The 26,612-nt window shown below is 41.2% G+C and overlaps 1 protein-coding gene across 3 annotated transcripts in view; it reads left to right on the top strand.

Annotated features, from left to right (window-relative positions):
* SGK1 (serum/glucocorticoid regulated kinase 1) overlaps positions 1–26,612 on the top strand; it is a 108,522-nt gene that overhangs the window by 76,115 nt on the left and 5,795 nt on the right. Inside the window, exon 3 of one of the 3 annotated variants that reach the window (XM_082731415.1) lies at positions 1,150–1,225. In XM_082731415.1, the coding sequence (XP_082587541.1) occupies positions 1,150–1,225 (76 nt within the window). Of the gene's footprint in view, positions 1–1,149; positions 1,226–23,898; positions 24,130–25,540; positions 26,039–26,612 lie in introns of those variants that run through there. The other 2 variants (XM_082731418.1, XM_082731416.1) reach the window with 2 other exon arrangements.

The following is a 26,612-nucleotide window of genomic DNA, read 5'->3' on the forward strand; positions in this document are numbered from 1 at the left end:
AGTTGTTGTAAATGATGCTGCAGTGAGCATAAGGGTGCAAATAATTCTCTGGGATCCTGGTTTCTACACGTTCTTTGCTAGTAGTTTCCACCAAGAGAAGGAGCCTGTGCCAGGTTGCATATTGATTCATTGCTTCTTTTAACAGTAAAGACCTGCTATGGAAAGGAAAGTTCAGCAGACCTAAGCAAAGTATTAAGTGACATTTTTGAGTATTTTGATTGTTGCTGCAATGGAAGGAATTCATCCATGAAATAATCATAGGAACTTTTCACGAGTAATCAAATTTAGATATAAAATATATCTTCTATATACAATAATATAAAATCTATCATAAACACTAAAATAATATAAACATCTATAGATACAAAAGACATCCTCTAAATTGAATGTCCTTCTTACCCTAAGATTTCTATTTCCCTAACTGAAACTATTTTTGAAAGCCACACATCACATGAGTATGAAGTTGCACCCAAAAAGAAGATTAGTGCTATTCCCTAGAAATTGTTGTGAGGAATCTATTATTTGGATATGCCCTAGGCAGAGATGTTAGGTTGAATGCAATATATATATATGTATATACATATATATATATATATGCTAGTATTTTAAAAATATAGATTCTGTTACGATTATAAAATAAGAATTCATTTTATTTCTTTGTTTCAAGTTTTTAATTAAGTTCTCATTTGTTAACATACACTGTGTTGTTAGTTTCAGAAGAATTTATTTTAAGGTGCCACTGAATTAAAAATAATTCTCCCTTATTGTGTATTTTCCCAAGTATATATGCTAAAAGTACCTTCTCTATTATGTAGAAGTCCAAAACACATTTCATGTGGTAAGTGTCTTTACATTAATACATTGCTAATCTTACAAGGCCTCTGTGTACAGCTGTATAGTTTGCACACTGCAAAAAGCATGGGATAAGGGAGCTATCGGAAGCTGAACTCCAGCTCCCATGTGGTTATCCAGCCATGAGTCCTGGCAGTGAAACTCTGTCAGGTCAAGGGTTACCCACAATCCCAACTGGCCAGGAGCTGCCATATGCACTAGCTTCAGCCTTGGAATCTTGCCTATAGAACTGTAGGTTGGAAACAGATGAAACAGTGAATCCATTTTCACATCTCTTCTTTTCTCCTTGTTTTCAAGGCGAAAGAGCCATGTAATCATGCCAGCATCCTGACCAAGCCTGACCCAAGAACCTTCTGGACTAATGATGATTCAGGTATTATTGGAAAAATACACTCTCACCCTGGGATGTACAGGAAGCATTTGTAGTAAAGCAGTACGCAAAGGCAAGGTTTGGGGGGAAACTGTGTTTTGCTTGTTTGTTTGTTTGTTTGTTTATACCTAGTCTAACACTTGACTATACTTCACAATCAATTATATATATATATATATATATATATATATATATATATATTATATGTACACAGGTACATGTATATATAATACAAGTCCCTTAATTTTATCTTATTTTTTAGTATGTAAAGCATATATATGATCAGGCATAACTTTATGGAGTGTGAAGTATCTTCAGGCATTAGGGGCAACAGAGGAATGAGTCTCTTTCCTGGACTGGAGGACGGAGATAAAGGATAAGGTGGCCAAATACTGGAAGTTTCTCTTCTAGAGGAAGAAGTAGATTAAAAAACCCAGGGGGAGTCACACTTGAGAATACTTAGCGGAGGGTAGGCATGACTTCTATCCAGGGGTATAAATCTAGTCAGAATCAGAAGAATGTCACTTTGTGAGATCAGAGAGAATTTGCTTCAGGTTGTGTAATTAAAAATCACTCTCAGAAAAAGAGTATGGTATAGAAATGCAAGGCATTTTTTTCCTTTATTCACAGCTGAGACACAAGGCCTAATTGTGAGAGGTAAAGACCCAACTACAAATAAAAAGATAAAGTTAAGCCAAAGGAGCTAAAATATCTAAGAGAGTGTTACCAGAGCTTTCACCTTTTCTACTTAAAATAGGATCTAATTCAATAGAGAGCAGTAGTAGAGTAGGAGAGATAATACCTCATATTTGTATTGGGCCTCACGGCTTTATGAAGCTCATTCACAAGAATTCATGTGTTTTTGGCAACCCTGTGAAACAGGAGGGGCAGCCTATCCACCTGTCCCTGTGTGAGAGATAAAAATCAGACCCTGAAAGAGGCTGGCTGACAGAGCTAATGCTCATGACCAGAAAATACCAGAGCTGGGAGTAGGTCGGAGAGCCTGCTGGCCCAGTTCTATAACATGCTTCCTCAGAAGAAGCTGTCTTATGAGAACCAACGTGGGCTAAGTCCCTGCTTTAATCTTTCCTTTATAAAAGAGAGTCAGAGACTATGCCCATTAGCAGAAGCTGGAGGGGGGCCTAAGAAGGAAGTACAAAACCCTCTCATGCCTTTTTTCAAAGACAACTCTTAGAGTCTAAACTTACTATCAATTTCCTCTGTCAAAAAAAATGATTGTCTTGTTTTCTGCCTTTTGAACAGAGATGAAAAGCATGAAAGTGAATTGGCCTATTTATGCTATCATTTTGGTCCATTAGTAATACAAGCACAGAATAAACAAGCCATCCACTGGCTAATGCCACTAAGACCCGCCGCACATGTGTTGTAAAGAAGCTATGTAGAACAAGACATCACAATTAAATAATAAAAATGGTTCCTAAAATTATGTACAGGCTGGAATAGGAAGGAAATCTGTACAGAAAATAGTGTTCAGGCACTTTCTGGAGCTGGAAAAATTATGCTACAAGAAAAACTAATGCAAGTGAAGGGCTGCCTGGGTAGCTCTGTCGGTTCAGGTCATGATCTCAGGGGTCCTGGGATCGAGTTCCACATCAGGCTCCCTGCTCAGTGGTATGTCTGCTTCTCCCTCTCCCTCTCTTCTGCCCTTCCTGCCTTGCTCATGTTCTCTCTCTCTCTCTCTCTTCTCTCAAATAAATAAATAAAATCTTGAAAAAAAGAAAAAAAGAGAAAAACTAATGCAGAACATATAAAGAAATAGCAATAGAAATACTTCAAATCTACACATTTAAAAAACTTTTTTAAAAATTATTTTTGTGTCATCAGTGGGGGTACAAAGATACCGTGTTCCCTTTGAGGTGGCTCATCTAGCAAAGAGCTTTTCCAGTAACCAAGTCCAAGACTAGGGTCTATGTCTAGTGATTTTGGAGGGAAGGGAGAGGGGTTCACTGTTCAGTCAAATCCCAACACAAGGATATTAAGATCTCTAACTATGGGGTGGAATTATCTTTAATTTTCTAATTAAAATTATCTTTAATTTAAATTATCTTTAACTCAATCAATTTTCATCTCATATATTTCAAAGCTCTGATACTAAACCATAAATTTTTATAAGTTATAGTTTTCGGATGAATTGATCATATCCCACTTTATCTCTGGTAAAAGGTTTTGTTAAAAGTCTGGCGTTTTTATTTTTTTGGTTTTTTTCCTGATATTAATATAGCCAAGCCAGCCTTCTCAAGCCTAATCTTCACATGGTATATCTTTACTATCCATGTACTTTCAACTTACCTGTCTGTGTCTTACAGTTAAAGTGCTTCTCATATACACATCTTATAGTTAGGTTTTCCTTTTAAATCCTATCTGAAAATCTGTGGGGTTTTTGTTGTTGTTGTTGTTGTTGTTGTTATTTGGAATGTTTATATCTATACCTATGTATAGCTATACAATGGGATATTATTCAGTCATTAAAAAGAATATGTATACCGCATCATTTTTATCCATCCATCTAGGGATGGACACTTAGGTTGCTTCCATATCCTGGTTATCATAAATAATGCTGCAATAAACATTATGAATGCCTATATCTTTTCAAGCAAGTGTTTGTGTTTTCTTTGGTAAATATCTAGTAGTGGAATTACTGAATTGAATGGTATTTTTATTTTAAATTTTTTGAGGAATCTTCATACTGTTTCCAGAGTGGCTGCACCAGTTTGCATTCCCACCAACAGTTCAAGAGGGTTCCTTTTTCTCCACATCCTCGTCAATGCTCATTATTTCTTGTGTTTTGATTTTATCCACCCTGACAGATGTAAGGTGATTGCAGTTTTCCTTTGTATTTTCGCATGATGATTAGTGACGTTGACTATCTTTTCAAGTGTCTGTTGGCCATCTCTAGTTCTTCTTTGGAAAAATGTCTATTCAAGTTCTCTGTCCATTTTTAAATCATATCATTCAGCTTTTTGGTGTTGAGTTGTGTAAGTATTTTGGATACTAACCTTTTATCAGATATGTTATTTCACATATCTTCTCCCACTTAGTTGTTATGTTGATGGCTTCCTATGCTGTGCAAAAGCTTTTTATTTTGGTGTAGTCCTAATAGTTTATTTTTGTTTTTGTTTCCCTTGCCTCTAGAGACATTGATAATATTGCTAAGGCTGATGTCCAAGAGATTCTGCCCCTGTTTTCTTTAAGGAGTTTTACGGTTTCAGGTCTCACATTTAGCTTCCATAATTTCCATACAAATTTTAGGATTAGTTGGTCTGGTTCTATGAAAAATACTGTTGGTATTTTGACAGGAACTGTATTGGATCTATGGATTGCTTGGTGTAGGAGGGACATTCTGATGATATTAATTCTTCTAATCCATAAGTTCAAAATACCTTAGTATAATATGTCACCTTCCACTGCCTGCTTTAATTTTTTTAATCTTTGGTTTTTGTCAGTTTGACTCTGATGTGTCTTAACTAGAGTCTGTGTTCTTTAAGATGTAGACCCCTCAGGTTTATGAATTTAAACATCCTTCTTGTCTATTGGTAGATTTCTTAGAATTTGAATCTGAAGGATGCAATGATTTCTGCTGTGGATTCTACACTGCCCTGTGTCCTTTGTTCTTCGGGATATCAGGATTTCAACTAAAACTTTTCCTAAATGCCTTCAATTCTATTAAGTGTAAACACCAACTAAAGCAGTTTTTAGCCATCCTCTGCAACATGCAAACATGTGAGCCTATACATGGTCCTTTGCAAAGGCAGTGTTCTAGTCACAGCAAGAATTTTGTTATGGGAACTTTTACCACCTCCTGAAATAATTGTGATATCATTCCATCATTTCCTACAGCAAATATATTACAGTGAATGGCATATTTCCATTCAAAGCTAGTCATCATCAGAGTATTTTACTTATTTGACTTAATGTATAGTCCCTAGATACACAGTTTAAGTAGAGTTAACTATTAGGGGTAATTAGTCCACACTGATAGAAAGAGATGCCAAATTTTAAAATTATTTTGTTTTGAAATAAAGGTTTACTGAGGGTCAGCGCACCCTGAAATCTGGTGGGATTGTCTGGATATTTCATACTCACCGTCTTTTTGCATGACTATCGGAAGCTAGGACCGGCTCGCTCAGTTGCCTCGCACAGCTATGGTAGCTGGAGAAACAAAAGTAATTTTAAAAAAGTTTTTTTGAACACAATATAGAAGTGGCATCTCATCATGGGAAAGAAATGGAAAATAGAGAAAGGAAGAAAATTAATCACGCGTAATCCTCCCGCCCACGCTTGTTTTCATTGGACTGGACCCAGCATTTGTCCTGACAATAGGCAAACAGGCTACACAAGTTTAGGCTCTTTCTTATTTTCTTTGTTTTTAGGCTTTGAAACTCGAGTTGTTTTTTTGCACACCTTTGTTTCTCAATTGCTGGTCCTGCAGTGGCCTGTAACGTTCTCTTACATTAGAATATCAAGGTAAGATGAGTTCTCCACTCTTTCAAAATGGGCATTTTTCCCAGTCCTCATACTGGCTACACAGATAATGCTCTTTGCTTAGAGGAAGTCAGATAATGAAGTGGTTAAACAATAAGGTGTCTTTTTGCAAAGGCCATGATTTTAACTGGGCACTTGATTTGCCAGGTGCGAAAATGGAACCCTCTGATATTCTCTCTGGGCTTTGATTTAAAGTCACCTTTTCACAAGAAAATGTAATTTTTCCCTTGGGATGTTCAAAATGTCTCTATTTCTTTCAAGCTAAAAATTAAAGACCAAGAAATCATTATTGTGAAAATTTTTTCCAGAGGGAAGAAGAAATGATTTTTTTTCTTCTGTTTTTCAGGATTATTCTTTGTTTCTTTATATTTTCTAATGAGTCATTACATTTTAAAATTCAGCCCAAATTTCTGGGGATGTAGAAATCACCAAAAAGTGGCAGATTCATATGTATTCAGGAGCAGTAATAGTTTATGTACCAAATGTAGAAACAAAATGATTCACAGTTTAAAAACATATGGACTACAGAAATATTTCAGTATTTCAGAGAATACGTAAAATTAGATCATTGAATTAATATAAGGAGAGGGAGGACTTCATTACATAGATTTTAAAAAGTGAAAAAACATAATTTTTAGACTTTTTTTCTTAAAAAGCAAAATGGTCTCATATTTATATCTAGAAAACAGTTGCTTCACCCCTCAAAGTATGGCATTATCTAACAAAACAGAAAAATGTGATACAAGTTAAACAGGATCTGCTTACACGGAAACTTTCTATCTGATACATGCTAGCCAGTGTAGACTTTGCCTCTTGCCATTGAAGATAAACCATTTGGTAAAAATCTATGGATATGTGAAAATCCTGTAAGTGGATTAACCTTATTTACTCAGGTTCTAACCACAGAAAGGTAGCTATCTCAGTAGTAAGGTCATCATACCCAGAGTGAGGAATTCCAGAGTTACCTAAAGCCATCAATGGCACCAGAGTAGAGCTAGGCTTTGGAAGGACCAAGAACACAATCATAAGGACTTTGCACTTGATGGGGTTTGGACTGACCCTATTTCAAAATCCCAGACTTGGTATTAATTTCCTCTATCATAGATTGGGTATCCATAATCATCCTGGGTTTCCTGAACCACATCTCTTTCAGTCAATTGGGCCCACTCACATGACAGCTGACCAGCAAGCCCTTTGGCCAGGCTTTCCAGTGAGCATGTGCAGAGCAACAGGAAATGGCTCAGCAGTTCACCTTCCGGTGTGGTTGTTGCTGAGCTCCTGAGAAGGGCCCCCGGAGTTGGCCACCAACCTCAGTGCTTGTTACCCATGTGACTTGGACAAATGGTTTCACCCTTCTGTACTTCCCCTTCTTTCACCTGCAAAAAATGGGATATTTATAGTAGATCACAGAGTTTTGTGAGGGTTTAAGGAAAGAATGCAGGTAAATATACTCAGAACTATATTCAGCATATAGCTTGGGGTCAACTTATGTTAGCTCTTCTTACTTGTAGAAAGAATGATGTCATTTAGACACATCTGAACACAGATAGCCCTGCTCTATTTAGGGCTTACAAACCATGGGTTGAAAGAATACATTTTATTTTGTCATTGCTGTTACTGTCTCTTACTTCACTGGACCTATAGCTTGTTTTTTTCTTTCTGGACCACAAAGTGCATTATTCACTGTCAACCGTTATCTGGTTCCCCAGACACAAGACTGATAAGTTTCCTGAAAATAGACATATGGCTGGACATAAAATCCTCAAATTGGAAAGAACCTTAGACATGGCCTAGTCATTTAGATAAAATATCACCTTCTTCAGCAAGGATCTGTAAAGCAAAAAACACTTCGTTTTCACATGACTTTAACCTTTTCCCATGCTTTAGAGGGTTTCAAGTTCAAGGACGAGTTATTTATTCCAGTGAGTAGCAGAGTATCATTTCAGAACTCCTCTGTTTAGAGTCTGCTCATCTAGCATTTAAGCCATAGTTTGATGGCAAAAGTTTGTCAAACCCAATCCTCCTGATTGTCCTGCTTCCAAATGTGTGCATATGTGACTGCAGACTCAGGTCAGCTCAGCACAGAGAAGCCCCTTCCTCTCCCTCAGACTGTGGAAATTATGAGTTTAGCTTTCTGAAGCTTTACAGTTGGAGCAAAATCTGTTTCTGCCTTTGTTGAACTCACAATTGTCTCTTCGTCTGTGTGGTGACCAAAATTGCTTGTTATTGTTACTGTTTTACCCAAGGCTGAACTAACAGTGTTTCACAATGGCTGATTTTTCTGATTCCAGAATTCTTTTTAAATGTGGTTCACACACTACTTCCTTGTGCCTGTTTTATCCAGATCATTCATTTAATGTCTAAGATCTTTGATTTTCATGTTACTATTTTATTAAGGGCATTTTATTATGGCTAAAAATAGTACCAGAAAATTTTCTCCCTTAAACAATGCGAGTAAAGTACATTAAATTCAACTTCATAGCTTTCACAGTTACTTTCTCACATTTTAATGGATATTTTGCTTTATTAGTTTACTTCAGACTAATCAGACAGATTTTTTAAATGTAGTGGATTTGGGTTGCAGCTGATGTGAAGATGTCCTAATGTAGTTTATTATTTTAAATATGCTGAAATAGTCTGCCTCTAATAGCTTTGCTTTTGCCCAAGAAGAGGTGTCATACATGAGACAATATTTCAGGAGGTTATATGCTATCATAGGAAAAGCCAATGAAAAAAGGGCTTGGGATTGTTGTCTTAATAACAGAAGCATTTTATTTAGTTAAATATAAACATAGTTTTCAAAATTCGAAGAAAAATTACTTTTCAATTTTATAATTGTACCTTATAAAGAGAACGGGTCAGTGACTGATAATGCAAAATAAAAATAGTACCAGAAATATCTCAGGGATGAAAGGGCCCATGAAAAGGGATAGAAAGGGAGGTATTGGGAATGGAGCGGGGGGATGCACGGCGGCAGGAGGAGCATTTATACATACCCAGGATGCTCAGACTGAAAACAGAATTGGAATTTAGGACAGGGAGCCTCCAGCAAGTCCATCTGTAAAATGGAGAGATAGTGGAAGTAAATCAACTCTAAGTTGCTTTCTTATTCAGAAACTCTTATTTGTTGAAGACTCCCAATTGATAGTGAAAATGAGGTCAGGGAAAAAAAAAAAATAGCTCAGTGTGAGTTGGGGCCTTTGCACAGACTTCAGTGAACAGTGTAGCCCTAGGGGCCAGGCTTTCCCTCCTCTAAAATATGTGGCACTGGGTGTTGTATGTAAGTGAAAAATCACTGAAATTATACTCCTGAAACCAGTATTGTACTGCATGTTAGCTAAAATTTAAATTTAAAAAAAAAAAAAGGAAAGAAATACGTGGTGATCAGCATTTCCACTGATTAAAATTTTGGTCCTTAGAGGAAAATTTTATGGGAATAGTTCATCTGCGCTGTCCTTGTAGGTATAACATTACATATAACACTTGCCTTTTCTAATTGTCTTCCCATCCCTCACCTCATCTGATCCTTCCAACTGCCCTGTGGGATTAACAAAATGGGTGTTAACCCAGAGGATCCTTGAAGAAGTTAAGTGTTTTGCCCAGAGCTAAATGTTGAGTCATAAATACTAAAAGACAGAACTGTTATCAGATCTGGAAACTCGTCCAGCTCTCCTGCTACAACTTCATGAAGGTACGAAGGGAACTTTGTAATGAAAGTCACTTGAATGTGGACACAATGTTTGAGGAAAGGACAGAAAGTCAAGAATGAGATTCAGACTGAGATGTGGTCTTGCCACAGGTTGGGGGAGCTGACAAAAGGAAGAAATTAAAGTAAGTTCGGGCTTTGTCTTATAGGAGGGAGGTATAATGTTTCCCTTCCTACCCAGCACTCTGCTGGGTTCTATGGGGAAAAGGAGCAACGGTTTTCCCCTTATACGTTCAGGTAGATAAACCGGACAGACACCTGTAGGATATGAACAATATAATGTAAATCCAAGTTAAAATAATTATAGCTGCCTAGGGATATGTGAAGGACTATAATTTGGAACAGAAGGTAAGGCAGATTATTTCACTGGTGTAAAGCAGATCTTTCAGTGTCAGAAAAACCTAGATTTGCATTCTGGTTTTACCTTTTCTAGCTATGTTGTATCACACAGCTAATGCTAACCCCTTTAAGCCTCAGGTCCTAAGAACATAGAGGGGGTAGTAAGTTCTTCATATGCTTCTTGGGAGGATCAAATGTGAAATTGCATTAAAAAAAACAAAAAACAAAAAACAAAAACAAAAACAAAACCAGAACACTAAAATATAGTGCCTGCCACTCAGAGTAGTCATTCAATGTTAGCTATTGTAATAGATGTTCTATAGGACTTACAGAGAGGAACACGTTCATTTCTGCTTATCCACATGCCCCTGGTAACACCAGGTATGCTGGGGTTAGAACAAGTAGAGGAGCTAGTCCTTAAAAAAAAAAAACTCCATAAAAATAAATAAATAAATTAATTAATTAATTAAAATTAAAGTTAAAAAAAAAAACTCCTTGAGGATATTTGAACATGGCTTATAAAATAACTCTATTAATTGATGTCGGTTGACCACGGTAGGGATCGCCTTGGAAGTAGAGTGATTCCAGTGGAAAAAATAAAGAAACAAGAAACAAGCTCGAGAAATGGGTTAGCAGGAACATTGTAGGGAGGTTCATAGCTCCTAAGGGCCTTTTCACACTGATAGAATCTGATCATGATTCTATGAGTACCAGGAAGTGGGAACAGCAGTGCTGGTCAAATAAAAGCCCTAAGTTTCCCATTAATACCATAGTTTCAAACACTAAAACAAAGAGAAAAAGAGAATTTCGCGTGGGGGCTGTGAAAGGTCCTCCACACACATGAGCACATGACTACAATAGAACAAAGGTAAGTTGTGGTTGGGTTATTTTTAGAAATGTCAGGGAGTCTGCAATGATCTAGCTGCATGACTTTATCCCATCTCTTTGTGAGACAGATTATCCGAAAGTAGTCAAAATCAGAAAGGGTGGCTCTGGGAAGAACAATAATTGTCTTATGTGGGATAGATAAGATGTCAGATCCCCAGTTCATGTTCTAACAAGGCTTCCTGTGTTAGATAGTCTTATTTCTGGAAGTAACCTACCTAGGTCTTGTATGTGTGTTCTTTGTTCTTCTTTGATATCTTGATGTAAATGCATTTTTTAAAACATTCAAGTTTTAGTATTTTTATAATATGAATGTCATACACAATGTAGATTCTGTATCACATACAAATACATATAACATAATGCTAACCCTGTATAACTGTTATAAGAAAAAATATGGGGAAAAAATTACAGCCCTGACAGACCTTACAAGACCCCCATTAACCTTACAGAAACTGATAATCCTAAAGAAAATGAAAATCCTGAGAAAAGTAGACAGGAAGTGGGAAGAAATAAGAAGGAGGCAGAGGAAGGTGGTAGCAGGGGCTTAGACAAAAACTGTGTGTGTTGGGCTCATTCCTGCCCTTTGGATTTTGTTCCCATTGTAAAAGGAAAAGTCAGAAGGCAGTGGGCCATTAGTGATGCTTCCAAGACCAGTCTGGGGATGTAAAGGTACAGTATTTACAATGTGGTAAAGAAGAAAAACAATGCTTTTGCTCTTAAAAGGTAAACTCGAGGCTTATGAAACAGGACTTGACAAACTAGATTTATGTTGGTTATATAAAAAGATATATAAACAACACGATTTGAAGAATGAATTCCAAGCAGGTCTATCATGATGATCTATGCCTATGTTCTAAGGCTTTTGATTTTCAAGCAATATTTTATAAATTGTGAAACAGAACTCTTGTAGATACTGACAGTATTAGTCTTATCTCTTTGGAATACTCATTTGTTCTAAATGAGAGTAGAGTACAGTGGAATTTTAAATATAAAGCTTTATAAACAAATAACATTACAGCAACTTCTCTAAGTGGCCATATTGATTTAGAAACTGAGACATTTTTCATGATACCTGTCATTTGTTCACATCTAATTTCTTCTCTGTGATGTTCCTGCAGTCTATACAAAGCTTCTTTTCTTTTTTTTTTTTTTTAAAGATTTTATTTATATCTTTTGTGCAGTCGTGATTATGGAAAAAGCTTGGTGTTATCTACATACACACACACACACACACACACACACACACACACACACACATAACAGAAGCAGTTAATATATCTGAAAGTCTTAGCCAAACCATCAAATCATTCTTTTAGGACAACCAATCTTATTTGTTAAAATAATTCTGTAGTCACAGCTCAAAAACAAATAGTACTATCAAAAGTGTCTGAGGGTATAACCCCATACGCTCTTAGAAAATTTGGCAATGACAACTAATCATGGTTCTGATCCAGGATATACTAATAAAAAACAAAAATAAATATACTCCCATTAACTCGCCTAGAATAAATATCTGCCATTGCAATGTGTCACCTAAGTGAAGGATCATGGCTTTTAATATGCTCCTTAGGGTTTTAAAGAGGAGTAAGTAGGAGAATTTATGGTGGGCCCAGCAGAGAGACTTACTCATTAAATATGTCCAACACTTACTGTACATTGATAATGTGCAAGGCATATGTTAGGAAATGAGGGGAGACAAGTGCACAAAATAATCCTCCTTTTTTCATGTCTCTAATTACTAGAAAAGTACAGACATGTGCACAGATTCCTACCAACCCTGCTCAGCTGAGGGGGTCACTACTAGTGGGGATGAGACCATGGAGTTACTGGTGGTCTTCAAGGTTGGGGACAAGCTTCAAAACTTCCCAGTAAGATCTGTGGAAAATGAAGGCCTGCTCTATCTTCCAACATTCTAGGAATAACCAATCATGGAGGCATAATGGACGCCTCCCTAAGTCACGGATATCAAGAAGCAACATTTTCTTGGGGCTTTTTGAAGCATCAGAAGGACTCAGGTGCCATATTCTAGTACCCAGAGTGTTCAGCAACCTCAAATTGCCACGTTGTGGTTCTGTTGTGTAAAACATAAAATATGTTTTAGGTGACCCTCTGAATTTTCCACAGAAAATTATCCAGTGCTAAGATAATGCCTTCCATACTTTGATTCGATATTTTTCAAATACATTAAGTGGGTGGTCAAGTAGTATAGTTAGGGCATCACTAATATTTCTTCGAATTTTTGCTTAGTAAGCTGATGCAGTGCCCAATTTTCACAGGGTTACAAAGAATATTGTAAATTATTAGCTAAATGAAGAGTGGGAGGACAAGAAAAACAACAAAACCCAAATATCAAAGCTAGCCAGGAATATTCTAAAAATAGTGAACTGTACTCCAATCTACTAAGTGCTAAGAAAGTGGCAAATGATGTAGAATTCTCAGGAAATAAAAATCCAAGCACTTAGTATCAAGTCAATGGGATAGTGCATTTCCAAATCTCTGTGTGAGATGAAGCTTGTGTGTGACCCCCTCGGGTTATAAATGACACTTCTGAGATAAGGACACTTCTAAACACAATCATGGACGCAGATAGCCGCAATCCCCATTCCTTTCTGGCACACTGTTGAAGGACAATGGTGAAGGAAATCCTTTCAGTGGTCAGAACTGAATAGCAGTTCACATGGTTGCTCATTTTGCTAGGAAGGAGAACTGGCCAGACATGTGATTACATATCCATTCATGGGAGAAGGCTAATGATTTAACTGGATGCTCAGGCACTAAAAATGGGTGACAAGAAAGTCTGGGGAAGAGAAATGTAGATAAATTTTCCTGAATAGGCAAAAAATGTGAAGATGCTTGTGTTCCATGTGAATGACTTCCAAAGGGTGACCTCAGCAGAAGAAGATTTTAATAATCAAGTGGATAGGATGGCCCACTCTGTGGATGTCAGTCAGCCTCTTTCCCAGCCACCCCTATCATCGCTAAATGGGCTAGTGAACAGAGTGGCAATGGTGGCCAAAATGGAGGTTATAGATGGGCTCAGCAATGTGGACTTCCATTCACCAAGGCCAGCCTAACTACATCATGGCTGAGTACCCAGCCTGCCAGCAGCAGAGACCAATCCTGACTTCTCTGATGTCACACCATTCCCCAGGGTGATCAGCCAACTATCTGGCAGGCAGATTACATCCAAACCTCCCTTCATGGAAGGGACAGCCTCTTGTTCTTACCAGAGTATACACTTACTCCAGATACAGATTTGCCCTTCCTGCACACAATGCTTCTACCAAAATAATCATCCGTGGACTTACATAATGCCTTATCCATCATCATGGTATTCTACACAGCACTACTTCTGATCAAAGAACTAACTTCACGGTAAATGAAGTATGGCAGTAGGCCCTATGTTCATGGAATTCAATGGTCTTACCATATTCCCCAATACCCTGAGGTGACTGGCTTGATAGTGAAATGGCCTTTTAAAGATTCAGTTCTGGTCCCAGCTAAATGGTAACACTTTGCAGGGCTTGAGCAAGGTTTTCCAGGAGGCTATAAACGTAGTGAACCAATACATATACTGGTCCTCCTATAGCTGGGGTTCATAGATCCAGAAGTCAAGGAGCAGAAATGGTAGTGACACTACTCACAATTAGCCCTAGTGGCCTCCTGGCAACATTTTTGTTTCTCGTCTTCCCAACTTTATGCTATGCTGGCCTAAAATCTTGGTTCCAAAGGGAGTAATGCTTCCACTGGGAGACACAGTAATGATTTCATTGAATTGGAACTTAAGACTGCCACTCAGCTACTTTGGGCTCTTTATGCCCCTAAATCAGCAGGCAAAGAAGGGAGGTACTATGCTGGCTGAGATGATTGGCCCTCATGACCAAGGAGAAATTACATTGTCACTCCATAATGGAGGTAAGGAAGAGTATGTTTGGAATATAGGAGATCCTTCTAGGAGTCTCTTACTGTTACCACACTCTTTGATTAAATTCACTGGAAAACTTCAACAACCCAGTGCAGACAGGACTACTAATGGCTCAGACCCTGTTGGGAAGGAAGGTTTGCGTCACCTTATTAGGCAAAGAACCACAACCAGTTGAGATGCTTGCTAAAGACAAATAGGTAGTAGATTAAAATAGTTATAAATACCAGTTGTGACCCCATGACCAATTACAGAAACAAGGACTGTGATTCTCATGAATATTTCCTCCTTATTTGTTATGAATATGTTTGTGATTGTGTATGTAAATCCCTTTGTTTTCTTCCCTCTCTTATCCCATTATCATGTAACATAAGATTCATTGACTTTATATCACAGTATTTAAGAATTGTGAACTTCATATCACAGTATTTAACTTATAGGATATCAAAAAGAATAAACATCCCATAGGAACTTCACATCCTCTTCTGGGGAAAAGGTTATTAGGTTTTCAGTTAAATGCAGGATAGTTGCTCCATATTAGGTGAAAGTATTGACCTTATTATAGTCTTTGTATGAAGATTAAATATAATTTAAGAAGATGCATATGTGTGCCAAATTCACAGGAAATGAGCTTGTGGTAGTTAATTTTATGTATCTACTTGGCCAGGCCACAGTGCTTAGATATTTGGTGACACATTATCTTAGATGTTTCTACAAGAGTATTTTCTCTATGAGGTTAACATTTAAATCAGTGAACTTTGAGTAAAGCAGATTGTCCTCCATGATGTGGGTGAGCTTTATCCCAACAGCTGAATGGCAGAAGGCTTTAACAGGACAAAAACTGACCTCCCTTGAGCAAGAAGGAATTCGATCAGCATTTGACCATCAGACTTGAGCTGCGACATTACTTCTTTCCTGGGTCTGCAGCCAACCAGTCCACCCTATAGATTTTGGACTTGACAGCCTCTATAATTACATGAACCAATTAAAAAAAAAAATCTTTCTCCCTGTCTCTCTCTGCACACACACTCACACACACACATACCCACATACACGTAATAATATGTACATATATGTATATACATGTATATACATATGTAAACACACACTATTAGTTCTGTTTCTCTGGGGAATCCTGACTAACATACATGGAGGTCCATGTAATCACAGTGATCCAAAAATGCAGTTGCTCACCGACCTGCTCCTTGTACATGCACATGGTCATTCTGCTATGACACACTAGGAGCACCTGGGTGACTCAGTTGGTTAGGTGTCTGCCTGCAGCTCAGGTTATGATCCCAGGACCATGAGACCAAGTCCCACAGCGAGCTTTCTGCTCAGTGGGGAGCCTGCTTCTCCCTCTTCTCCCCACTCATGCTCTCTTGTGTGCTGTCTCTGTGGCTATCTCTGTCTCTGTCTCTCTCTCTCTCTCTCTCAAATAAATAAATTTAAAAAGTAAAAATAAATAAAATAAAACAACATACTAGATGCTGCACAACAGGGACCCTTTTATCAAGGCCCTACCATTGTGTAGCAAAGAATATTTTTAAAAGAAAATAAAGTAGGAGTGTTTTGTAATAAATGTTCGTTCAGGGAAATGTTCATCTTGGGGAATCATTGGTTTAATGACAGAAATCAAAGAGGCTATGTCAGCCTGCTTTTCTATAAACCAAATTCATATGGTATCATTAATGAGGAGGGTTTTCCCTACCTTTATTCCTATGTATCTACAAATACACTGGGACATCTTGCTACCATCATCTACTGAAGGCACATCTGCTTTCACAGATTCTGCAGGGCAATCATTGAAAGCTGGTCAGAGACTTTGAGAGAGAGCGCCAATTGCACCACTCTGGGAAAGACAGTTTGCTATTTCTTTAAACTTTAAAAAAGCACAGTTCTCCTTAGTCAACTACCAACATTTTACGAATGTGATCATTGCACACCTGCAAAACTGGGGAAGTTCATAAAAGGAACAGGCCAGAGTGCCTTCAGCAGAAAGCATAAGTATCATGGAACCTAATGGATTCTCACTTTAAAATTCTTAATAGCAAAGAATTGGGGGAGGCAATGGAAAATTTAGGGAGCAAGTTTAAAAGGGGAGAAAAAAGAGGATACATTTTTCTGACCTGTTGGAAGATTATCTGTCATTCTTGGAATAAGAGTCCAAATTGGCATTTTACCAAGCTGGGCAGAGGAGAGCCTAGATGGCCACCCTCCCAATGGTTTGATTTCTTGGACTTGACAAAGTATCCATTGAATGTTATCTGTAAAAAAGAGTATGTATTACAGTTTTCTCAAAAAATGGTTATTCAATATGATTGTTCAGTGACCTCATTAGACCAAGGGAATAGCCTTGATTTCAAAATCTTCATTGTACATCATTCATAAAATTTAGTGCCTCAGTTTTCTGAAGTTGAGTAGCATAATATGTAATATGTAACAAAATGCCTGAACTCAAGAGTTTTTTGTTTGGTTTGATTTTCTCTTGCTTTTCATAGTGAATTGTAAAGGGATTGCTAAGAAAACATACCCTTGATTATTAGGTAAAGGCAGGAAAATAAAATTTGTTTTTAAATTCTGTGCCCAGCAATATATCAGGGGCATACCACTAAGTCATTTCATTTATTAAGCACTTGGTTTGGGCCACACACTCTTCTGGGCACCAGAGATACTATGGAGAATAAAACAGATATTCCTGTCTTAGAGAGACTGCTTTCTAGTGCAAGGAGACAGACAATGAACTCACAAAAAATGCCAGATAATAAAACTAATATGCAGATAATTGAAATAGGGTGAATGACAAATGATGGCCAGCTGGTTAGTTTAGGTCCACTGTGTAAGTGATATTTACTCTAAGATCTAAACAGCAAGAAGGATCTAGCCATGGGAGCACCAGGAGGAAATCACCCCAGGGGGAGGGCATGGCATAGATAAGCTCCCAAAGACAGACACAAGGTTGGCTTTGCAAAAGGAAGAGAGCCAAGATGGCGCCAGCCTGGAGAGCAAAGGGAAGAGTGGAAAGGGGGAAGCAGAGTAGGGCCTGATTAAAGACCATTAGTCAGGCAAGAAACATGAATCTTGCCCAGGTGGTCTCATCTTCAAGGAACTCAACAGTCCAGAGAGGCACTTGAGATGTAAATAACTAAGCCACAAAATCCCTAACTAAGGCTATAGTGGGGGGCGGTAGGTAGAGAAGGGGAGGTTCCAAAGGATTAGACGCATGAGGTTGTTCTCGGAATTCAAGAATTTCCTTTTAGATTTATCTTTTTCCAGACAATCGCAGCTATAGGAGTACTTTCAGCTTAGTCCTCACTTGAAAATTTAAGTCTTCCAAATGGTTAAATTTGCCCAAGACTATATTCTAATGGCATTTGGGCATAGCTGGGCCTTAGAGAAAGTAGAAGTATCTGTAAGCTTACATTTGCTTTTGGGAAAACACTGTCCAATTTAGCCAAATACATATGGACCATGCCCTCCTGGAGTGTGGCAGTGTTGCCCATCTTGGGTATCTTTCTTAGAACCAGGACTAAGCACACCACCTGGCACAAAACAGTGCTCCATAGAGGTCTGAATGACTAAAACTAACAGGCCACACACACTCGGGTGGACCTGGTTCTTCTTTCCCTGACAAGTTGAATAACAGAGGAAAAACATCTTCTGTGCTCGCTAGCCTTCTCTGACCTGCTTTCAGTGACCCCACCCTCTCAATAGGCCCAAATGTACTTTCTATTGTCTCCCATACACCCTAAACAATTAAAAACTCTGCTGGGTTAGCTTTTAGCTTAGTCCCTGATTTTTTTACTTAAACTTTAGCTTTGCTTGATAAATAAGTATTTATTCCCTTATCATGGCATTTAGTACTTTGATACAACCCATTCTGGAGCATTGTCTGTGGGGAGATCAAAAGAGGAGGGGGACATCTGAAGAACAAAATGAATTGTCTTTTCAGGCCTTTGATGGAAGTCCTATCATGCCAGCCTGTCCTTGGCCTAGCAGATTAAGTGGCCCATACAGTTCATGGGCTTAAAGCACAGTCCATAACCATTATTTTCTTGAGTTGTGGGAGCCATTTGTGTTGTATGATATGTTCTGTTTGTAGCTGTGATGTGTGCAGGGTGGGGGGGAGGAGCATAGACATGTCTTCGGTCCTACATGAGATTCCAACCTGAATGAGGCCCTTACTAAATTCTCTATTTCAGTTACTTTTTGTAACTTATAGTAAGTTAGCACCCCCATTATACAGGTCAGCAAGGCTCAGAGAATCCTTTGTTTAGGATCTCACAGGTCCAATGAGCCTCAGGGGTAGCCCACTAACAGGGACCACAAGGAGCCCCACCTTCAGCAAGCTGCAGACATTCCAGAGCTTGCTAAGGGAGGTAACATAAAGGTATGTGTAACTTCCACTCAGGATTGAAATTAAGAGGAAATTCCCTAAACTGTATTACATTCAAATGATCCCCATCAACCTTCCACCAGCCATCCTATCACTGGTTTTCCCATTTCGGTTACCGTTAGATTTATCTTATTTTGTTCCAGCAATTTGTAGGCAGGGTTTACAGGAAAACAATCCTTGGTTGGGACGAGCTTCTGTTGCTGCTTGCTAGATAAATTATAGGGTCATAAATGGGAGAGATTTAGGGAGAGATTTATTCTGGGCAAATTAAAGCTTTCAGGTTTCCCTTCAGTCTGGCAAAAGCTGTCTGCCAAAAATCCAGGTTCCTTATTTACTCTTAGCACATGGTAAATGGAGTCGGGCTGAAAGAGAGCCCTTTATACTGTCTCCATGTAGGTTACAACTTTGATATGTGTGTCTCAGAAGGATCCAGCCTGGGAAGACTTTTCAAGCCTGTGCTGCCTGGGACCGACAGGGAAAGGGAGTGCAGGTGTGTATTCACCTGGGACAGAGTGAAGGAAGATGTTCTGAAGGCCAAAGCCGGCTGGATTTGCTTGTCTCAATGCCTGGCATTTTATCATTACAAATCAATATTTTTGAATTGACAGAGGCCTTTTAAAACACAAATGCCTGGGGCACCTGGATGGCTCAGGAGGTCAGCCGCTGCCTTCCGCTCCTGATGGCGGTGGGGTGGGGCAGGGAGTCCTGGGATCTAAAGGGGTCTGGCTCCCTGATCAGCAGGGATCTTGCTTCTCCCTCTCCCCACCCCCTGCTCATGCTCTCACTATCTCTCTCTTTCCTTAAAAAAAAAAAAAAAAAAAAAAAAAGATGGGGATAAGGTGGGTTTTCAGCCTGTGCTAGACCCCTTGGTTTGTTGTTAGCTAGATTACCATACCTCCCCTGTTGAGAGCTACCACCAGCCTCCTTTCCTGATTGAAATAAAAAACTTACTACCAGACCATGACCCTATCCCCCACCAGCTTTCCTGTGGTGTGACTTTCTAGGAGAGGGAGATACAGAACATTGGTGTCATCCCCTCCCTCTGTGAGATTGTTCTACCCTGTGCCAGATTATAGCTACCCTTGTCTAAACACTCATCCATCCCCCAGCTATGTGAATTTCCCATTCCAACTTCCAGCTTCTTCCCTTATATGTCTGTGCGTGTAAACGTGTTCATGTTTAATGAGCCAGGGGTATTTTTAAAAAAGCAAATATCCTTTGGAGGAGTAACAATTGAGTTATCGATCACACGTTGGTTTGAATGAACTTTCCAAAACATACCGGAATGTGTCACCTTAAAAGCCTTGGTGGGGGAAAAAAAAAAAAAAGTAAAAGCCTTGGTGGGATAATTTTCCTTGTGGCTTTTAATCCTTTCTCAGTAGGGCTTAGTGTGCCTTTGTAGGTGACTTCCCACCTGTCCCCTCCCTGGGTGAGTGCTGTGCATCTGCATACCTCCTGCATCTAGCAGTGTCTGAAGCATAGTTCTGAAAGAATCTGTTGATGGATGGATGCACTCGAGCCATGCCTAGAGCTGTACCAGAAACAGAGATACCTGTACAAACTAATACTTGGCAGGCCTTTAAGTGAACACATTTTTAAAACATTGTTAATTCCATAAGTATGGAGATTGGAGAAGGAGAGGCAGTGAGAGGGACAGACAGATTTATGCCACTGGGATTTTTTTTTTTTTTTTTCGTGTGAAAGTGCTGTTTTGGATGCCTGGGTGGCTCAGTCGGGTAAACATCTGCCTCCGGTTCAGGTCATGATCGCAGGATCCTAGGGTAGATCCCCACTTTCAGGCTCCTTGCTCAAGGGACTGCTTGTCCCTCTGCCTGCCACTCTTCCTGCTTGTGCTTTCTGTCAATTACATACATACATACATACATGTACGTACGTACGTATGTACCTACATATGTACTGTTTTGTTCTCGCAACAGTAGCAATTTGCATTTTGCTTGTGCGAGAGGTCCAAGTAAAGGCCCTATTTCCAAATCATTCCAGAGATGCTACATGGCACCTCAGAGTTCGGTACTTGTGCTTTCTTCTGCCTAGAATGACATTCCTCTTTGGTCCCCAGCTGACCTTTCCAGGATCAGCCCAAATATTACACCTTTGTGGGAGACTTTCCTCAACAACTACACGTTTGCTGCTTTTCCCCAGTAGAAAATTCCCCTCTCTCTTCTCCTAAGGTAGATGGCTGGGACCCCTGTTTTAACACTCATCATATCCTCTCATAATTTATGCATGTGATCCCCACTCAGAATGACAGCTTCTGTGAATCTCAAATAACGGGATTAGTCATATTTGTGTCCCTTGAGCTTAATATTCATACTTACTTAATAAATGCTTGTTAAATGCTTGCATGAACAAATGGAAGGAAGGGAGGAGTAGAGGGAAGGAGGGAGGAGGGGTGGACAGGAGGGAAGGAGGGGGAAAGCCAGGGAGAGAGGGGAGGAGAATCAGGTCAATACCTCCTGGGGCGATTAGCTGTGAGCCCGGCTTTGAGACAGCTGGCATTAGCAGAGAGGAGGGCGGAAGGCAATACTTCACAGTCTGCAGGACCACAGAGCTCAGGGGGGCTGTGGGTGGGAAGCGAAGCAGGAGAGGCGCCGCAGCTCACTCCAGTGACAGAGAAAGGTTATAGGGAGGAGATAAATCTGATTTCAAAAGCAAGTTTCGCTACTTCACAATTTTACCTATCATCTGCTCAACTCGGAAGAAAAATAACAATTGCCTAATCATCAATAGCTGAAGAGTGCTGTTAGCACAACCCAAGGTCTCTCCACTAGACAGCCACATGTACGTTATGTCGCAAAACCCTATTCCAAGGTTCTTCCAGTGAAGAGCCCTGCTTTATGCAAAACCACAGTCTTGGGAAAGAAATAGGCCCTGCAGAAATAAAGCACGTGGTTTTGTGAGTTTTAATAACATTGAACCTTGCTATTCTGAAGTAATGTGTTTCTCTCATAGTTATCTCTTCAATCTCGTCCTTACCTTCTTTATGCCTGTCACTTTCAACAATTACGAGCACGAAACATAGTAACCACTATAGGATCTGTGGTCTATAGACTCTTTTTAACTACCATTGCTGATTCCTTACTACAATAGCTCTTGTGAATAAACTTATTTGCTATCATCTTTTTCTGTTTGATGAATACTGTAAAAAAGGGGGGGGGCGTGCATTTGGTGACAACCTTCAACAAAAACTGATGCATTTAGTTACTCTCTGGAGTAATAATTATGTTTTTTTGGTGTTTATACTTTTTTTGGTGATGGTTCAGGAAAAGGATGCTATTAGCATCAATGAAAGAATCAGTCAAACTGTGCACATAATTGTTCTGAAATTTTGGGCCCTTTGGGCAATACAAAACAATTATATTGTCTTTATCATTATCAATGGAAAGTATTCTAACTAGGAACTGAAGACACTATAGAACTAACACACTTAAGAAGTAGTCAAAGAGCTAAGTCCTTATACAAATATTTTTGGGGACGCCTAGTGACTCAGTCGGTTAAGTGTCTGACTCTTGGTTTCTGTTCAGGTCATGATCTCAGGGTCATGGATGGAGCTCAGCTTTGGGCTTCCCGCTCAGAAGGGAGTTGGCCTGAGGATTCTCTCTCCCTTCCCCTCTGCCTCTACCTGCCCCCTTGTTTGCGCTCTCTCTCTCAAATAAATAAATAAATCTTTAAAAAATATACTTTTCAAAATATTTGCTTTCGCATGTTGAGAAATACCAGGAATTTGTTTTCTGAGCCTGCGAATTAAAAAATGAAAAGGGTCCTATCTTTGTAAAGCTTTCAGGTTTCAGTATTTACAGTCCTTCCTTAAGGAAAATTAAAGTAGAAGAACTAAATGATTTTCTTAAGCATTAAAATATACATGCACTGGAAAATGATTTGTTTCCATGCAAACTTTATATCTTGGTGAATCATTTCCATTTGAGTGTTTTGATTGCAGTTTCCCCACTATGAGGCATAAATGAGATTACTGGCTTGGAGGAGTGGGGAGGTAATTAGCCTACCTCCTATCAAGCCATCTGTATTTTCTGTGACTGTATAAGGTGTTGTAGAGAAATTACCTGGAACTGATTAAACCTCAGGAGAAGTGGGGGAAATTCTGCATGCCAGAGTGGTTCTGCCAGAGAACACGATCGCCCTCTGGATTGCACTTCCAAGCATAATTTGGTGACGCAACTCTGACCACTTCGCCACCAGGGAGTAAGAGGAAAGGGGCCGGATTCCTCCCTTAGGAAGACGACCTGGACCAAAGAAAGAGGCTGGCGACAGGAAGGAAGACCAGATCAAGCCTTTGAGTAGCGTCCACAGGGCTACCCAAAGCCCAGACAGAGTTAACAGGCACGCGTCGCACACCGTCCCCCGTCTCCCGCCCCAACTCCCCTTACCCCATCCACCCACCGCTGTGTGTCACCTTCCTGTTCGGAAGTCTTAGTAGGTTGCTGGGACAGAACAGGGGGCGCCTGCTCCACCCTTCAGGTATCCGGTTGGAAGAAAAGCCAGTCTCAACAACTTGAGTCTACGTTAAATGATAAGTTTAGCAGACCGTCCGTCTCCAACTGCTGAACATTAGGGTAGGGGGAGGAAGGAGAACATCAGACGTTCCTTTTCTGTTCCAACCACAAATCATACGGTTGTGCCTCTTCTCTATTCCTCTTAGAGCCCTCTAACTTGAATTCCACGTTCCTTCTGGAATGCACGTGGCAGAGCGTCTTTGAAAATATGAAGGCTCTGCATGTGTTTTGAATTTTTTCTGGACTGATTTGTAATGATGATCAGTCAAGTTACATTTCTTGTGTGTCTTGCTGGGGGTGTAATAAAGTCAGGACGCTGAGGACTGTAATTTTCTGAGTGATGTTGCAATGGAGAGAATAAATGGCCTAGTGTTGAACTTTGCAGCTTGCTCCTTCCTGTATGTAAATTGCCTTCATATAAAGTGGGGTGCCTAACAGAGGACGGCTGCCTCTGACTCTTCTGCTCCCTGTCATCTCAGTTTTCAGCCTTATCAGGCACATAGCAGGGAGGCTGTTCCAACCATAACTGAGCTCTACCTCCAACCTCCAGAAAGTAATCCCCAACCTTCATATCCTAGGCAACCTGAAGAATGAAAGAGGAAGCTCTAAGATCCCCTTTGAAAGGTTTGTGTACTTTTATTACTTTAATTCAGAGGGAAGGGGTAAAAGGAAGATGCTTTAGAGGATCTGAGGTTTCTTGGCCTGGGGAAGGCACAAGAGGTGGGGATGCAGTGGGGGAGGGGTCTGATGGAAGTTTTCTCAGTTTCATACTTTAAGACCAAACAAGCAGAAATCTTGGTGCAGGCTGGTATTTCTTTGCAGTCTTTGCAAGATTTGCTCTCTTTTTTCTTTTTATTAAGTGCAATTAGCCAACAGATTAGGTTTTGATGTAGTGATCAGTGATTCACGGGTTGCCAGTGCAAATTTGCTGGCTTAAAACAGAGCTGCATGGTGTGGGAGCAGGAACCGGCTGGGCTAGTTGAAGTGGAACATGGGGGAGTATGGGGGCCATCAGCAGTAACAAAGTCGTATTATATGAAGAATCCATGGAAGAGGAAGCAGGAATGGGCCAGTTACTGTGATTTGGAGTTTCCTAAACCCTGCCTGAGGTTGGAGCGTCAATTTCAGGCACCTGAGAAGTGCTTTTTTAGGTGGGTGCTGAGCAACACTTCCCAGCCACTCTCCAGGAGAGATGATGTGTGTTCCCTTCTCCCAGTCTGGAGCTGTTGTAACTGAGCAAACCAAGAAGCAGCTGAGGCTACAGATCATATTAGGGCAAATGAGGTGGTTGTGCCTGCAAAACAAATCCCTGCCCAGGACGAAAGAAAACCCGCTTCACAGGCTATTCTTGGTTTGACAGCTGGTGTTTCAAAGGGTGTCAGACCCAGTATGCAACTCCAAGATGGCAGGGCCCTTGACAGTCAGGGGTCACGGCAGGGCAGGCCACGGCAGACAGCACCGGCAAGCGCCAGGTACCGGCCCTGCAAACCTTGGTAACTTGCCGCCGTCTCTCGCTCTGGCCCAGTTGCTGTGCTCGTGGCTTCCCCGGCCAGCGCTGGCCCGAATCCTCGCGCCGCGGTCAGACTGCAGCGCCCAGGCATCTCCCAGCGGCGGGGTTACTGGAAGGCACCGCTCCGCCGCTCTACCGAGCCTCCCTCTCTCCTCCGCTTTCTGGAGCGCAGGCACCCGGCTAATCTTTCGCGAGTGCTCGCGTCCAGTTTATCGCAGATAAACTGGGACTCGAGAGAAAGAGCAAGGTGGTTAAACTGTAAGAAGACTCCCGGGTCAGTCCTGGAATAAACCGGAGAAGGGCCGGGGAAGACGAGGACAAACTGAGGGTTTTAAAGACAATGTAAGGCGACCTTGCTACGTTGTCAGGTGGAGGAGCGGGAAAGGGGATGGGGAGTCGCCGGTGCCCGGGGTCACGCCAGGTCGGCGCCTAGCGCAGAGCCACCACTCCCCGAACTTGCCACTTCTTCACGTGTTCTTGGCGTGGCGGAGATTAAAGATGCAAGAGAAAAAAATTACATGCGGAACGGACAGAATGTTCTCAAAGATGGGGGGGGGGGGTAAAAAGTGAAATGCAGATTGTACTTTTTTTTTTTCTTTAGTGCAGAGACGACTTTTATTTCCGCCCCCTCCCCTACACATTCCTGACCTCTCCCTCCCCCTTCCCTCTTTCTTTCCTTCCTTCCTCCGCTTCCAAGTTCTGGGATTTTGCAGCCTTGCTTGGCTTTGGCCAAAAGCACAAAAAAGGCGTTTTCGGAAGCAGCTCGGCCGTGCACAAGGGCCATTTGTTTGTTTTGGGTCTCGGGGCAGGAAATCTTGCCCGGCCTGAGTCACGGCGGCTCCTTCAAGGAAACGTCAGTGTTCTCCTGTCGCCCTCGCCCGCTGCGCGCCCGGCCGCCGCTGCCCATGGGGGAGATGCAGGGCGCGCTGGCCAGGGCCCGGCTCGAGTCTCTGCTTCGGCCCCGCCACAAAAAGAGGGCCGAGGCGCAGAAACGCAGCGAGTCCTTCCTGCTGACTGGCCTGGGTAAGCGCCGCGCCTGCCACGCGGGGACTGTTCCGCTCCGCCGCTAGTCGCTCGGCTCCCGCGAGTAGGAGCGGGGCGGGGTGTGGGGTGTGGGGTGTCCGGTGGGGTGGGGGGTGCGCGTTCTCAGGGTGAAGGAACTGAGGCCGGGAGAGAAGGCGGCAAAAGCGGGGGTCCCACCGGTTGTCCCGGACCCACGGTGACCCCGCAGATGAGAGCGCGCGGGGCTACCCTTGGCCGACGGACACCTCCGGCTGGTGGTGCACGGCCGCCGGGTCGGGGCTGATGAGGCTGCTGGGGAAGTTAGGGGAGAGGGCCGGCTCCGGGACCGGGAGGAAATCGGCAGTCAGGGTTTGACTAACTTAAGCGGGCACAGAGCCACCCGCTGGCGGAGCACCGGGCGAAAAGCGCCCTGTGCCGCGACTCTGATTTCCTAGCTGGGCGGAATAAATGAGAAAGGTGGAAAATTACCCCGGACTCTCCCTGCCCCCGCCCCCTCCGCCTGCGGTTTCCCTCTCCCTGCCGGGGAGCGGAGAGAGGCAGATAACAGTCCCGCGCCGGGCCTCCCGGGCAGTCC

Source organism: Mustela nivalis (assembly GCF_964662115.1).
Source record: "Mustela nivalis genome assembly, chromosome: 5".
In the NCBI taxonomy this organism is placed as follows: domain Eukaryota; kingdom Metazoa; phylum Chordata; class Mammalia; order Carnivora; family Mustelidae; genus Mustela; species Mustela nivalis.